The sequence below is a fragment of the Scatophagus argus genome, chromosome 16 (assembly GCF_020382885.2).
Source record: "Scatophagus argus isolate fScaArg1 chromosome 16, fScaArg1.pri, whole genome shotgun sequence".
Classification (NCBI taxonomy): Eukaryota; Metazoa; Chordata; class Actinopteri; family Scatophagidae; genus Scatophagus; species Scatophagus argus.
This window is the reverse complement of record NC_058508.1, coordinates 16,388,512-16,404,385: the sequence shown is the minus strand read 5'-3', so window position 1 is coordinate 16,404,385 and position 15,874 is coordinate 16,388,512. Positions and strand designations below refer to the sequence as shown.

Sequence of the window (15,874 nt, the reverse complement as noted above, 5' to 3'; positions counted from 1 at the left end):
CCACAATCCCAAAAACATGCACATTAGGTTAATTGGCTGCTGTACATTGCCCTTAGGTGTGAGTGTGTGCATGTGTGGTTGTCTGTCTTTGTGTGTCGGCCCCACGATAAGCGGTAAGCGGTATAGAAAATGGATGGATGGAAAAGCTCTAACCACTTCTTCCAACAGTAAAAGAAAATCAATGGAGAGCATGAGTAGTGTCAATATTGCATTTCTGTGACCTCAGCTTGTCCTCTCTTCAGCTCTTACTCAACACAGCCTTAAGAAAGGAGGGTTTTGTTTTGGCTGAACAGTTTCTGTCCCCTCACAGTGCCAGAGAGGGGCCTGCACAGTGCCACCGCCCCAAGAGCATGTGGACCAGCCCCTTATCCCCGACAGAATCAGCAGGGCAGAGGTGCTTTTCTCTTTTTACTGTATTTCAGCAGGGATTATATCTTAAAAGTCACAATAACAGAAAGCAGTCGAGGTTGTTTTGTTTTTTTTTTTTTCCTTCTTATCCCTGCTTTTGATGTGCAGCGGAGCAGAAAGCACGAAGGCAGAGGAACATTTTCTTTTTAGTGGGTTGTTATTAAGTGGAGTGTGTTTTCATGTAGCTGGACCTGCTTTATGAGGAGGCTGTGTACACGGTGGTCAACCGGGTGGGAGTGCCTTCATCAGAACATGTGAAAAGTGACGAAGAGCTGTTTGCTTACCTGCTAAAGGTATCTATCTGTCTATCTATCTATCTATCTATCTATCTATCTATCTATCCACATAATCCGTATAATCTATCTGTCTATACAGACTCCATTAAATCTCCCTCATTCACAGTGATGCTGACCACACAGCAGAGTGTTATTTGTTGTGAGCAGGCTGTAAAAATTTGAGCAGATGCTCTTGGCTCAAACCTGATTAAACATCAAAGCCCACAGCGTGTACTGATATTCAGCTGTGATATTACATCCATTCAGATGAATGCTAAGAACTGTAGCCTTGTAGGTCTGCATTGAGTGTCTTATTTGTTGTTTTGCATTTTCCCAGTTGCTCAGGTGCTGGTAGCAGCTCCGACTGAACCAAATATTTTTATTCAGTGATTTATTCTGTTTTTGTTTTTGTTTTTCTTCATTTACTGATCATCTCCATCTCTCCAAGGTGTTTGATATGGGCGAGGAGGAGCATGACATCATCCTCCAAAAAGTTCAAGAATCCAAGGTGAGACACTTTGCACTCGAGTCAGTGTACATTCAGATGTCTTTATAGCAGTGTCATCCTGATAGTCTGTGGCCGTTGAAGCTGGCAGTCATAGTTCATCAGTCTTTTATACAGCAAGTGAAATGAAAATGATACTATTTTATTTTAGTATTTGAACACCACACCAGTATTTGTGCATATTTTAGCTACTGTTAGTTTAGGTAAATTTTACATTTTTGCTGAACACATGATGTGCAATGCATGATGTGCATTTTTATGTATTTTTCTACTATTCCAGACAGCCTGTGGTTCCAGTAATGTCAGGATGAAAATAGTTAACTTTTGAAAATTGTGTGATTTGTACAAACCAGCACAGTGAACATCATGTCTAGATTAGTTTTTGTCGACCTTAAAATCCTAATTATACGGTTATATCGTTGCAAACTGCAACCAGTTGCAACTTGCAGTTTGTACCAATAAATTAGCTTTGACAAAATTTAAAGCAGATCTCAATGGAGTACAGAATTCAAGCTAATTGAAGAGTTACCTCATATATTGTCATGTTGCAAAAGTAAATGGAAACCATCTGGTGGAGCAATAGAAAACATTTACAGCTAATGTACAATAAAAGTATATAGTCTATGACTTGTGGTGATTGTACTCAAACAAAACACCGGGTATGATCCTTTAAGTCTTATCTTTTTAAGTTTCAACACACAACAGACTGAACTGCTCAGTGGTCACAAAGTGCAGATTTAGAGGCATCACAAAATCCTCAGTTGTGCAGCCACAGGCGGTGAGTTATAGTGCATTTGCTGATATTTTCCTCATGTCTGAAGTGTGAAGTAGTAATAAAGTGAAAGCATGGCCTGGAGAGCCACAGCTGGAGGGCAGAACTGATGGAGAGTTCTGAGATGAAAGACCTGTAACCCATGAAAGCCCCATTTTGTGTGATTTTCTTTTACTTGACTGCCAGAGACCTTTTAAATGTCTCTCTTAGGGACTGTGAGCCCCAGTGACTGCTGGAAATGTTGACCAGGGTGAAAATAAGTTGCTGTTTAGTTATTTGTTTGTTTGTTTTTTTTGTTTTGTTTTGTTTTTTTTACCCTCTGTTGGATTTTTGAGTTTAAGTGAGAAACCATAATATATCTGATGGAGCATACAGGAACTATTTTTTAAATTTTTATCTACAAAGCGTGCTGATGTTTATTTATATAAAATGGAGGTAAAGGAGAGTTTAAGTCCCCCTTCAGTTAAAATGTGTTTTTCTTCTTGTTCCCACAATTGAATATTTGAGCTTCACTGTATAGAAAAATGTTTGTGCAGAGTTGTCTTCACACTCAGTGCTGAAATTATAAATTATAATTAAAAATTATAAAGTTTTTCTGCCCTTATTGAAAATGTGATTTTTAGAAGGTGGAGCCTACATTTATAAAGTCAGAAACAGTTTGGAAGGCAGTCCTAGACCAATAATCAGCAGTTGGAAACATCTTGTTTCCAGCAATTAAACTTATGAAAGGAAAGATGTTTCATATTCATACACTATATAGACAAATGTATTGGGATGGGGCGATTTTTCATTGGTTGGACTCTGCCCCTTACTTACTCACTTACAGAAACACTCCAACATCTTGTGGAAAGCCTTTCCAGAAGAGTGGAGGCTGTTATAGCTGCAGATGTCCCAATACTTTTATCTATATAGTGTGTATTATGGAATGAGGGAGAAGGAATAAGTTTCATTTTAAGAATTTTAATGTGGCAATTACACATTTTTTTTTAAAAGAATGATTTTTAACATGTGCCTTAATGCATGTGTTATTTAAATGGATCTCAAAAGAAAATGCATTGTGGTGTGCTCTGTGCGTGATCTTAATTTGTTGCATTAAAAGTTTCTTACTGAAGTTTTTTCCACAGCGACCCAATTTTTCCTTGAGAGTTTCTGTTATGAAAGCAAAGAATCTGATGGCTAAGGATGCAAACGGTGAGTCATCTCAAGTATTGAATAACCTTTTTTTAGTAGAAAATAAAACAGTGATTTAAACAGCAACTGTGTGGAATTAAAAGACTTGACATGGCACTCATTCAGTAAATAACCGAGTTATTCACTCCCCCCAATTAGCCAACATCGTGCAGTTTTCAGCCATTCATTGAAAATGAGTTGTTCAACATAAGTGAGGTCACGCAAGAATTTCACAACACTCACGGTCAGGAGCTGCAGTTGCTCTCTTCTGACAATAAAAACTTTTGCTGGGGTTGATTTCTACTTTCATTCAGTTCATTCTCTTAACATTTTTCATGGCATTTTTCATATTGACATATTTCAGAAAATGTTCGTTGTTTTTACAACAAATACGGAGCCATAACAGATAAAACAGCACCAAAGGTTTCCCTCTTCTCGCTGCTGTAACGGCATCATCAGGGTTTTATAAGCATTTTCATGTATGCAATAACCTTTTCTCCTCATCACCCTGCTAGGGTACAGTGACCCCTACTGCATGCTGGGAATCCTGGTGGGCCAGAGCCCCCGGGAGATGGAGGAGAAGAAGGAGAGAAAGTTCAGCTTCAGGAAGAGAAAAGAGAAGCTGGAGAAACGCTCCAGCACCAAGGAGGTGTTACCTGCCAGGTGTATCCAGGTGACGGAGGTCAAACCGGAGACTCTGAACCCAGTGTGGGACGAGCACTTTGTGTTGTGAGTAAAGCAGTTCAGTTTTCATCAGAGTACTGGACGTAGTGATATGTGTGATATGCTGGATTCACAGTTTCATTTGTTTCACACTAATGGCCAAAGCTGTTTGTTGTGTTAGTTATGTGACCGGTGCAACACATTGTCATCACTGTGGCGAGATAAAGGATCGATGTGTTTATCACCAGTATTTACTCATGGAGAGGACTCTTCAGTTAATAATTTTGGCTGGTTTTTCTCCACAGTGAAATAGATGATGTCTACAATGATCTCTTACATCTTGACATATGGTAAGATTAGTGTGCAGCAACTACAGTGGGTCTTGAATGCCGATCTTACTTCTCAGATCAGTTAATTGTTTTGCAACCTTGTTCTTGAAGGAGATGAGTGGTTGTGATAAGATTTGAATTGTCCTGCTTCCTTCAGGGATCATGACGATGACGTGTCTGTTGCTGAGGCCTGCAAAAAGCTCAATGAAGTCAGTGGACTTCGTGGAATGGGAAGGTACAGGAAACTAACTTGTGTAATCCCGAATTTTCGTTAATGTAATGAAAGGTAATTGTTTCAGATAAGTCTTCAGCAATAAATGCTGGATATTCCTTTTGCTGTGTTCGTCTTTGGTGCTGTTGTAATGTCTCCCATCCCAGAAAATGTTGCTTGAATTACAATTCGATTATCCCGAGTCCTTTTCTGATCTGGAGACAAATAGCAAAAACCTAAAACTCAGAGCTCTATTCTTTCCACTGCTGATATCAACAAATCCGTTGTTTACCCCTTCAACTATGGATGGAGCCTTTGATCAGCGGAAGGCGCGAGGACTGTATCACACTGGGGATTTATACGATCAGGGTGCGTTCACATTATTTCAGCAGCTTCAGAAGAAATATGAGCTTCTGATACCTCCTGATAGACACTTTGTGAAGACACATTTTCACAGTTTTTAAAAGCACAGCAAGCTGACAAGCTGGATCGGACATGGAATTTCTTTTAGATGCTTTATACTGTAAGACCATGTACAAGTAAATATGAACTGTATAAAAAAGACTAGGAAAAATAACTGGGCATAGGATTAGCAGGGGGTGTGCAGGACAAGGGACTGGAATATGTATATATAATATATCTGATCTCTTAATACCAGGCAGTCCAGTTTAAAATTTCACAAAGGCTGCAGTACTCAAACTTATAGCTACATAAAATCTTTCATATTAATTCTTAAAGGAAAGACTGACATAAAAGAAAAACCAGCGCCAATAAAGCTGTGCAGACAGAGCACACAGAGAGTTCAGCCATGGCCATGGAGAGACTAATAAATAGCAGACATGTCTAATGAAAACCTGAGGGTGTCAATCACAAACTGGGGCCAAAAAGATTATAATCCTCTGGTGGAAAATGTGCAATTTCCATTTCAACAAAAATCTGAGTAAACGCCAACTCTCATTAGCAAATGAAACTCATTCTGCCAATGCTCTAATTGTAAGTCACAGTGGATAAAAGCATTAGCTAAATGCCTGAAAATGAAAGCCGGTAGATTAGAGCTGTTAGGCTATAATTAAACAGGAATTCAACCTGTGACAAACCAAGACTCATTTTTCCTCTACTTTTCCTTCCCAGGTATTTTAAGCAGATAGCAAAGTCAGTGCGTGCCAACGGATCTGCATCGTCAGGCTCTGAGGAGAACGCCGACGACTTCCTCGGCTGCATCAACATCCCTCTGAATGTGAGTGCTCAAAGTGTATGAGTTCAAAACACAAAAGCCTCACTAGTCAGAGGTGTCGAGCCGTGGTGAAAAATCAAAGACGGCCACAAATAGATTCCCCCCACAGGATACAATGTGAAGGATTTCCCTCGAAGTATGTCAGCGTCGTTAATCTGGCCGGTTTCCTTCTTGCAGGAGATCCCAGTTGTCGGCTATGACACCTGGTTCAAGCTGGAGCCTCGATCAAGTACGTCTAAAGTTCAGGGAGAATGTCACCTGATACTGAAGCTCTTCACCAGCCAGGTCTGTGCAGTATACCAGTAAGTCAATATACAGAATACTCCTCTTCTTCTTCTTAAGAACTACAACTCTTAATACTCTTTTTTTTTTTTCTTTCAGAGAGACACAGTTTTGTCAAAGAAAGACTCAAATGTCACGATTCACAAGAAACTGCTCAGTCAGATTGTGGAATATGAGCACACTCAAGTTAAGGTGAGTTTCTTCTAGATATGTACCCAAAGCAGTAATTTGTGATTTTAAAGCTCTTTAGTAGTAGAAGTGCAGAGCTTCAATAATAATAATAACCTTAGTTGATTAATTTCTTGTCTGCTGGGACAAACCTCTGGGGACCACTGGATTTGATTTTAAATTGATTAGGCTTTGTCCTAACAAATACATTTTGTGTGTGTATGAGAACTGAAGCTGAGTTACTTCTCAAAAACAAAACAGTAAATTGCTGGATGGAAGACATTTTATTTCATAGATTTCAGTCTGGCTGCTAATTTTAACACAAAATTGTTGATGAGTACATTTCCTATCGCTTGTCGAAATACGGTTGAAATGAAATGGTAATCCAGCACATGTGATTGCAGAGAGAGCCCTACAACTGGAGCGGGCAGGTTTGCCCTTCAGCTTGGACTATACTGACTCACCATGCTGTGCAAACTGATCTCTCACCTCTCCAACAGGCCATTATGTGAGTATTAATGGAGGAATAAAATTGATCAAATCAAACATGAAAGCTTTGGCTGGCAGGTAAAAGGTGCTTGTTTTTGTTTATTAACAGTCGCTGGCAGTGCTACAGCAGCCACCATCGAACCCAGAGGGTGTGCTACTCCCTGCTGCTGCGCCTCCTGAGGACCATCGATGCAGAGTGGGACCCTGTCGCTGTGAGGGGCGACCTGGTAGGTTCTCCGCCATTGGCCTGTCAGTAGGATAAAAGCCTTTCATCACCTGGTAACAGCCACCTCATTAGCTCAGCTCCTCACTGACATTCATCAAGATTTTTGGTTCAGCCAAAAATGTCTCACAGTCAAGCGTACTTGAAGCTATAACTGCGGGCCCTTCCTGTGTCCAGGAGAGGCAGCTGTCAGACAGCTTCAGGCTGTACACAGAGCACTGCCTGTGTCTGATGAAGAACATGCGTCAGGTTTTCCCCTGTACCAGCGCCGCTGCCATTACACGCTACGAACTCATGCTGAGGTAAAGTCACACCGCCATCACATCGCATCACGCACTCGCCTGTGCTGCCATACCAGGAGCACGCTCAGCCTCTCGCCCCCACAGACACAGAGAGACATCGACCAGTCAATCTGTGGAAGGCGCAGGGGTCCTAACTCGAACAGAAATATCTTAATCATTGCTCATTACTCATTCCAATAAAAAGTACTAAACATTTGTTCCTGACCACAAATTTTGTTGAGTAAAACCCGAAACGTAGATAATATTTGCGGCAGCATATTGTGGTCATAAGCAACAATATCCTGTACACATTTTTACCTTACATAACAGTATTGCCTCTATGATATTATGCAGTCATTCCAGCAATACAATCAGAGAGCAGATCCTGTCATACACACTGGTCTGAGGGCCCAACAGCTATGGAAAAAATGAAAGGATGATCTTTTTAACGTCTGAATATTTTAATATTGCTTGTGTGCATGTGGAACTTTGAGCGTTGAGAAGAAATCACCAAATCATAAGCATTCATCGTTTTGGAAGACATGAATATCCACCAGGGAAGTTCATGAAAATCCAGGCATTAATTTTTCAGCACATTGTCATTATCCAGTGAGTTGGTTAAGTGGAAAGTTTAACCAAAAATTCATGGGAAACCATCCAAAGTTTCCAAAGTGATGGTGAAAGCACCATCTTTTGGTCTTGGTTTTGAGTTACCATCACACGAAGGAAGTAAGTTAGAGCACTGAAATGCGGGAGTCTGTTCCATGTAAATACCAGCCATTAAAATCAGCTAATTGTTGAAATTCATCATGCTGTCACACTAATTTGGAGGAGACTGTTTTCTTTTAATAGAAGCTTTCCCAGCCAGAGGTACAGCTGTGCCCAGTGATCATCACCTTGAGAGGAGATCTTTTCTGCACCTCTCACAGACACACCGTGACTCACCTAAAAGTTAAAGCCACAGGATCCTACACATACAATTAGAGAGAAAAGAATTTAGTCAGGTTGCAGCTTTTGTGCTTATCAGATTCAGAGAACATGTCGTGATGTGAAACCAGCATTATGTGACTTGAAATTAAACTTGTATTGAAATTCGTTGTAATTTTCCCTGTCACATGCCAGGGGGATTGGCTACATGCAAAACATGCGGGCGTTTAAGACTGTATGTCCTCTTCGAAATGAACTGCATTTGGACATCACTACTGCTGTCAAGGTAACAATGAATGAGTTTTTTTTTTGTTTGTTTTGTTTTTTAACCTGTCACTCATGCTGAATTGTAGATGATTGGCTTAATGGACAGGAAGCTTTTTATGAAGTGCAATGATGGAGGAAGTATTCAGATTTACTAAAGTGAAAACACTAATGCCACACTGTAATGCTGGAGTACAAATAAAAGTCCTGCAAATTATGCAAGTATGAGCGTGAAAATGTGCTTGAAGTATGCTTGAAGTGTAGAAGTAGGTTCTCCTGTGACTGTTACACTGTTACACACTCAAAATTATTAAACATATTTACAGCAAATAACAGCAAATCTTCACATAAGAGGACCAATTCTTTCGGCTTTACTTGTATACTCTATTGGGTGGTTTAAATAAATGATATAAATCAGATTTTATAAGCTCCTTGTACATTTTGTGTAAAAATATCAATTGTTTCAACAGAAAGGAAGTGCGGAGTGGTACGAGAGCTTAATCGCACGATATAAACCGGAGGACGGGGTAAGGATATACTGAATAATTGAAGTCATAGTTCTAGAAATCATTTTACTGACTGTGGCGTGAGAGTTGACACCCTGATATCCAATGCAGACTCTGGAGGAGCAGCTGAAGAAGCTTGTTCAAGTGGTTGATTGTGTATGTGCAGACGTGCAGAGAGCCCAGAACATCTACAACAAGCTGTTCTACAGGTGAATATTAATGCAGTACATCTCATCAGCAGTTTAGAAACTGTTTATTGTTATTGTTTACTGTTTAATTTATTAATGTTGATGCATAATGTATGATTTATTGTTGGACTAATGCCACTTCATCCTTTGTTTGTGGGTTGTCACAGCACAGTGAAAGTAGATTTCCTCAGCATATCATACAGGCAGCTGGAGAAACAGGTGTGTCATTATAAACCAGTCATAAAAGGTCCTTTCTGAGTCGTACAGATTTGTTGATGCTGAATTTGAAACCGGTACTTGAACACAGTCAAACTCCTTCGTCCTACAGGTAGCTGACGACATAAATGTAGCGATGGAGCGGGTATGTGGGACACTGGAGCAGGAGAGCTCCAGACTGACCCAGACAATGGGAGAGACCATCTTTGAGCTCTTCATGTCCTTGAAAATCCTCAAAGGCTTCCGGGAGTTTCTTCCTCTCAAGTTGGTTATCAGTTCAACTCTAATGACAATTCATAGCAGCATAAAAAATTCTGACTGGTGGCTGTTTGTTTGAAATGCCAGCGAGGATATGAGACTTCAACCTTTTATTCAGCTTTGAATTTAAATCAAAAAACACCTGTGTTCTCCTCAACAGGGATGCTAAAATGTTGGCCTTGACAGGCTTTCATAACTGGTTCAAGTCCTCGATTCATAAGTGGCTGCAGATTGTTCATGATAGATCATGTGACAGAATTCGTAACGCCGTGGAAACAGATAAGGTGAGATGCCCCTACATTAGAAATATTTTGAGTAATGCAATAAAAATAAATTAGGTTTGTCTGTGATGATACAGCTATGAGCTACACTGCATTTAAATATGATTAGATAAGGCATATAATCCATAGTGCTCCACACAAACCTACTACTGTAGTTTTGTTTCATTCGAGTCATTTTTGTGGGGTGCCAGCTGATATCCCATGCCATGCTAGGAGATCTACCTTGATTACTGGACTTCTAAGAAAGAGCAAATAAACTGCATGGTCCTGAAAAATTGTGCCCTGTTTCATTCACACTCTATGTACTCTGCATGTTGAACTTTTTATGTGTTTTGTGAACAGCTCGAGCCTGTGCAGCAGGCCAAACACAGCTCCTCAGCCGTGGAAGTGACAACATGCTTCAGCCAGGTACGCGAGATCTGGCTCCAGCTGGCCTGGCCAGACTCTGCGGGGGCCTTCATATTTATCACCCGTTTGACAGACGTGAGTCTCACTTATAGTGTTCGCACAGTCACATACACACTTCCTGCTCACAGAAAAATATGAGAAGACTCACATGGGATTAATTAAAGATTTTATTATTTGAGTCAAAATAAAAAAGATGATGGGAATTTCACTGTATTAACAGCACTGATATTTTATGTATTGCAGAATTTTTGCAGTGAGGCTGTGTGCTACTCGGAGATGATAACACGCAAGATTGAGAGGAACCAGCTGGGCCGAGACCACAAGAGCTTCACAGTGCAGGTAACGCCTGTAGCAAGACAGAACTGGGGGAGGGCACACAATGACGTGGGAAGTAAATGTCACCAAGTGTTCTCACAGGCAACATAAAGGGCTCGGCAGGAGATCAGATATGTTTGCAAAAAAAAAAAAGCTGTTGCCTGTTGTCGTCGTCAATCATTTACACTTACACCCCATCCCTCCACTTCTCTGTAGCCCTGCTTCTTTTCCTTCTTTGTTTCTCCACCTCCACCCTCTGTTTCTCCTCTTCTGCTCCTCCTTGCTTTCTGCTAGCTCTGCATTGCCCTGAACAACACAGAGCACGTGCGGATTTTCCTGGGTCACCTGCCTCGTGAACTGGACTGGCAAGGTGTGGAACGGGCCATGGAGGAGTCCTGTGGGGTGGAGGGCAAGGAGCAGGTTTACAAGGCCCTCAATGGGCAGTTGTTTAACATGGACCTGGACCTGCAGAGAGAAGCCAAACGTCTCATCACGTTGCTCACCGACAAGGTGCCATACACAAAGCAGAAATACCTTCAGATCAGCTGCACTTCAGAGGGTTTCACTGAGTGTTTTGTATTGGGCAAAAATATACTGAACCATAATGTGTATGCTAACTTTGTGCAAAATTGTGTCACCCTTCGTACCTGTGTATGCACCATCCTTATGAGCACTCTTGTATGCACCATGCATGCACATGTATGAGAGAATATCTCTATGCAGATGCTTCCCGAGCTGCGGCGGTACATCCAGCACATCAGCCTGTCTCCGGACTCCATCAACAATGATGACGTAAGGCCTAGAATTGGTTTTCTACAATATTCACTCTTGTATCAGTGGTGGTTGTAGCCAGAGTACTTATGTAATATGTTTTGATGTGACCAGGCTGTGTCCCCTCTTATGAAGTACTTACAAGACACTATGGTTATCCTCACTGAAAAACTTGTGAAGGAGAATCTGATCAGGTAATCACTTTCTCCTCATTTCTCAATACTATAAATATTTCTTCATTTATTTTCTTGTTTGGCAGGGACAATGAAAATGTATTTTGCTCATTTCCATCTGGTGTGCCTGTGCAGTTAATGATAAACATTTCAAGAAAACATTCAGTCCAATAATGAGAAACAAACAAGACAGAATTCACATCATGAAGTCACATGTAGCACATAATACAAGAATATTTAAAGCTGGTACATATACAGCATGTCTTGCAAGCAAAACTTTGTGTTTGTTTGTTTGTTTGTTTTGACATTAAGACTGAAGCATGATTTGATGAGCCACTATAAAATTGAGCATGGTGCTTCTGTCCAGTCTGTTGCCTGTTTTTTGCATACATATAAAACACGGTGTCATCTGCATACGTTTGACTTGATGAATTCCAGCACACCTGCAATTGACTTGAGTGCAACTTAAAATTAATACCAAACAAGTCAAGTTACATGACAATACTCACTGTTTCTTCTTCTCTAAATAAGATTTCAGTACTGAGTGTGATAGCTCATCAAATAAGATACTGCGCTTGCTGAGCTTTGCAGTAATAATAACAATACCTCTCAGATATGTTTATTATCTGTGAAAACACACATCAAATTAAATAAGTAGACAGGAGTGTAATTTGAAGTGCTGGTAAACAGTGTCTTGCGGTGTCTGCCATCTCGTAGAGTTCTCCAAAGCATGTGGGAGTTGCTCCTGCGGATGATCCTGGATGCGGTCGCAGAAAATAGAGGCGTGCAGGTGGAGTTCTACAACCGTTTCCAGTATACAGTTGAGGTCAGTGATTACTACTGTTTATCATGTATCATGTACTCTTTTATAGCTATTTCCAGTCTGGTGTAGTTTCCCCACTAGGAAGAGTCTGCTAAAATAAAAAAAGATTTGCCCTGATTATTATCCCAACTGTTCCCATCATCCTTTAATTAGCTCAGGATGCTTGCTGTCGTGCAATCATTAGCATATATTAGATATGTATGTAGTCACTAAGTAATAGTTAAGCAGCAAAATTAGTTCCCTTATGAATGACAATATGGGAGCCACTGTATAATTCTAATTCCAATTGAAAGAGCTGGCAGGAATGTGACAGATTTGCGTGAAACATCATGGGCTGAGTTTGACAGACAGATATCCTGTTTATCCTGAGGTTTCATGCTTATTGTATGAACAACACATCTCTCTACTGTGCTGAGACTTAATTCTATCAAAACCAAAAGGGCACTCAGAGAGCACACGCCCTCCACCAAGGCCAGTAGTTCACTCTTCCACGATGCGCAACAACTATATATCTGTATATATTGAAAACCATTAGAATTATGTCCAAATATGCTGCTGCATGTGCCTGTGTTTTCTTTTTATTATTATTTTACTGTGCTGGGGAAGCGTCTGGGCATTAGCCTCTAGATAGTGGGTTGTAGTCATGTTGTCAACAGGTTACATTGGTCTCTCTGCTCTGCTCTGTTTATGTCGTGGATATATAATAAGCTGCAGATCTGTCTGTTTGTTCATCTAAATCGAGCCATGCAGCACCTTCCTTCCTTCCTTCCTTCCAGAGGGGTGTCTGTGTTTATTTGTGCCTTAGAACATAACCGCTGTGACACAATGAGAGAATAACATTTTATTTCTGATTTACTGCTTTGTTGTCACCAACGCTGCTACCTCTCTTCATTCACTGTGTACCTCACTCAACCTCCCCCCGATTCCTCTAGTCGGGTGGGAGGGGTCAGTCTAATCGCACTCACTCTGTTAAAGTGAAAAATCATTTGTGTGTGGTGATTCGGATCTACCCCCAAAATCTAATGGGTGCTTCCTGCTACACCAAGTGTGTGTACCAAAATCGTCCAAGTAGTTTTTCCCTAGTCCTGCTGACAAACAGACAAACCAACAAACTGGACTGAAAAAAAACAAGTTACACATATCATATATATTATTATGTATGTATAGTTCCTTTTTTTCCTTTCCACTTGACTGCTTTAGACCCTGTTGCAGTTCTTCCATGCTAAGGGAGAAGGTCTTTCCCTAGAAGACATGAAGAGTGGAGAATACAAGGTAGGACTTCCTGCTATTCTTTTTTAGGATTTATGTCCTCTTAAGGTGTCCTTTATCCTTCTGTCCTTTCTGACCGTACTCCTGCTGCTGTAGGTCCTGGATGAGGAGCTCAGGCTGAATAAATGTTCCTCCTTTGAGCTGATTGAACAGTACTATCTGGAGAAGATTTCCCACCAGGTGTGTTTCAACTTAACAGGCTGACAATTTAATTTAGCCCTGAAGTGGACAGACATGTATCGACTGAACAGCCTCTGTCTTCTGTTGTTTTACCTCTGATTTAAAACTCGCCTTCCTCTGGACTCTTAAAACAAGATGCCGAGTATGCTGAATATGTCACAATGCCATTGCACCTTTGTATGCTGATTAATTGTTGGTGATAAAAACTGTGTTAAATGTTCCAGAAAACACTCAAACATACCCGTTACGGTCGCATCAGTGTGAAGTGCTACTATGATGCGCCAGAGCAGAGACTGACGGTGGAGATTCTGCATGCTGCAGATATCATTGCACTGGATGCCAACGGTAAAAGTGCACCAGTCAGAAAAAAACTTCAGGTTCTTCTTTAAATGTAAGTTTTCACTCACTTTTCCTGGTCTTCCTCAGGTCTGAGTGACCCATTTGTCATAGTAGAGCTTTGTCCTCACCACCTCTTCCCGATGGCCAAGAGTCAACGCACTCAAGTAAAACTTAAGACACTTCACCCTGTATTTGACGAACTCTTTTATTTGTGAGTACCATTTCCCCCTTTTCCTTTTCTAATTTGTGCACAGTCTCAGGCTGATTTCTTTGGTTCTTTTGTCTTTCAGCCATGTTAGTCCTGAACAGTACAGACATAGGTTTGCCTGTTTGACCTTCACTGTTATGGACTATGACTGGCTTTCAACCAACGACTTTGCCGGGGAAGCTGTGGCTCCTCTCAGCGACTTCTGCTGGCCAGGCAGACCGAACGCCTCGCCAGCCGGCAAGAGCGTCCAGCCCGTCATTCTCCACCTCTCACGTAGTAAACCTAGCGGTACGTATAGCTTGAGGCTCTATCCAGTTTTTCATTTTACACACATAGTATTGGCTTCCCAGGAGGCCAGAGGGTGTATGTCCAGGATTCCAATTACGTCTCCAATACAGCATGAAAAGCCACTCAATCTCGAGATATTTGTGTCAGGTGTAGGAATTACTCTCATCTGTTTGCTCTTCCCTCCAGAGAAGCCAATCATGAGGATGCTGGACGCTCGCATCGGAGACAGGGAGGCTCAGGAGTTTGTCCGCAGGCTGAAAGAGATCGAGAAGTCAATGGAGGAGGAGTAAAAGCTGTAAGCGCTGCCTGTTTTGGTGTTTTCTGACCCTGTCTTGCGACATGTGCTTTTGTACTGGTACAATGTTTACAATATTTGAATTTTTTCCAATGTTATTGTTTATTCAGTAACTATACCAAAATCAAAAGAGAAAAAAGAAACAGTGAAGCTTATTGCTGTTTTCTAACTGGGTGATGAACATCCTGTCACTGTGCAACCCTATGCTGTCTCAGTTAAACCATATTTTAGAATTTAATGGATAGTTGATCCTAAATGTTACTAGTCTATATTTTTTGTAATGAGGTAATTGTTATCTTTGTTGTATGATCTTTGATATGATAGATTTAACATTTTAGAACTATTTTGTGGAAGTAGCTTACATATCCAATAGTATTCAATCAAAGTCTTATTCTATACCTCAGACATGCTCATTAGTTGCAGGGGAGTATCACAGAGAACTTTCTCTGTGGATGTTGTGGAGATAAATTGCATGAAAGCCTATTTAGGATGTGAAAGCTTGAACCCACCTTGACCTTTCCTGATCATACAGTGGCGTACTAACAAACAGTTATGAATACAAATGTCATGAAGGAAATCCTGGAGACACAGCTCAGGGGAATTGCCCTTTCTCAGACTTGGTGTTTTAAGGCCAGTCAGACAGATCAGCAGCAGGGACAGGGCAGCAGCCTAACACTCCCCTGAGGCGCTCGCCACTGCTCAGGTTCATTGGACTTTTCAGATTGCTCTTCACAATGCCCATTATGGGTTATTGAAGAGGCCAGAAACCTCACAGACCAATTATTTTAACTCAGTTCCTTGTTGCTTTCTGGCACCACAGAATCAACATCTCTGCAGACAGTTTTGTACCCTAATTTCAAGTTGTTCAAATTCAGCACAATGATAGAAACAAATTCATCATATGTCATACGTAAAAGAGGAAATTGTGTTAAACGGTGAACATATTTATTTATTTAGAGAACTGATGAGGAAATAACTAAATTTGTACTCCTTAAATTAATTTGAATCAGTCAGTCTGTCTGGCCACCTCATGACATTGGGAGGGCGCCACAAATTATTATGAAATTATCATACAAAAATGTGCAGTACAGACATATACTAAAACATTTTAGCTATGATTTGCCATCTTTGCCATTTGCCATTTACTACGTAAAT

The 15,874-nt window shown here is 40.8% G+C and overlaps 1 protein-coding gene across 2 annotated transcripts in view; it reads left to right on the top strand.

The window, feature by feature from the left end:
- baiap3 (BAI1 associated protein 3) overlaps positions 1-15,662 on the top strand; it is a 32,776-nt gene extending 17,114 nt beyond the window's left edge. Inside the window, exons 4-34 of one of the 2 annotated variants that reach the window (XM_046416177.1) lie at positions 311-394; positions 594-701; positions 1,132-1,191; positions 3,085-3,151; positions 3,646-3,859; positions 4,099-4,143; positions 4,280-4,357; positions 5,465-5,570; positions 5,745-5,852; positions 5,949-6,041; positions 6,422-6,525; positions 6,616-6,733; positions 6,907-7,031; positions 8,133-8,223; positions 8,672-8,728; positions 8,819-8,916; positions 9,063-9,114; positions 9,224-9,375; positions 9,530-9,653; positions 9,993-10,133; positions 10,302-10,397; positions 10,668-10,883; positions 11,097-11,165; positions 11,259-11,338; positions 12,035-12,143; positions 13,341-13,412; positions 13,506-13,589; positions 13,814-13,934; positions 14,016-14,139; positions 14,219-14,424; positions 14,611-15,662. In XM_046416177.1, the coding sequence (XP_046272133.1) occupies positions 311-394; positions 594-701; positions 1,132-1,191; positions 3,085-3,151; positions 3,646-3,859; positions 4,099-4,143; positions 4,280-4,357; positions 5,465-5,570; positions 5,745-5,852; positions 5,949-6,041; positions 6,422-6,525; positions 6,616-6,733; positions 6,907-7,031; positions 8,133-8,223; positions 8,672-8,728; positions 8,819-8,916; positions 9,063-9,114; positions 9,224-9,375; positions 9,530-9,653; positions 9,993-10,133; positions 10,302-10,397; positions 10,668-10,883; positions 11,097-11,165; positions 11,259-11,338; positions 12,035-12,143; positions 13,341-13,412; positions 13,506-13,589; positions 13,814-13,934; positions 14,016-14,139; positions 14,219-14,424; positions 14,611-14,714 (3,306 nt within the window). In that variant the 3' untranslated portion in view covers positions 14,715-15,662. Of the gene's footprint in view, positions 1-310; positions 395-593; positions 702-1,131; positions 1,192-3,084; positions 3,152-3,645; positions 3,860-4,098; positions 4,144-4,279; positions 4,358-5,464; positions 5,571-5,744; positions 5,853-5,948; positions 6,042-6,421; positions 6,526-6,615; positions 6,734-6,906; positions 7,032-8,132; positions 8,224-8,671; positions 8,729-8,818; positions 8,917-9,062; positions 9,115-9,223; positions 9,376-9,529; positions 9,654-9,992; positions 10,134-10,301; positions 10,398-10,667; positions 10,884-11,096; positions 11,166-11,258; positions 11,339-12,034; positions 12,144-13,340; positions 13,413-13,505; positions 13,590-13,813; positions 13,935-14,015; positions 14,140-14,218 lie in introns of both variants that reach the window. The other variant, XM_046416176.1, reaches the window with a different exon arrangement.
- The last annotated feature ends 212 nt before the right edge of the window (positions 15,663-15,874 follow it).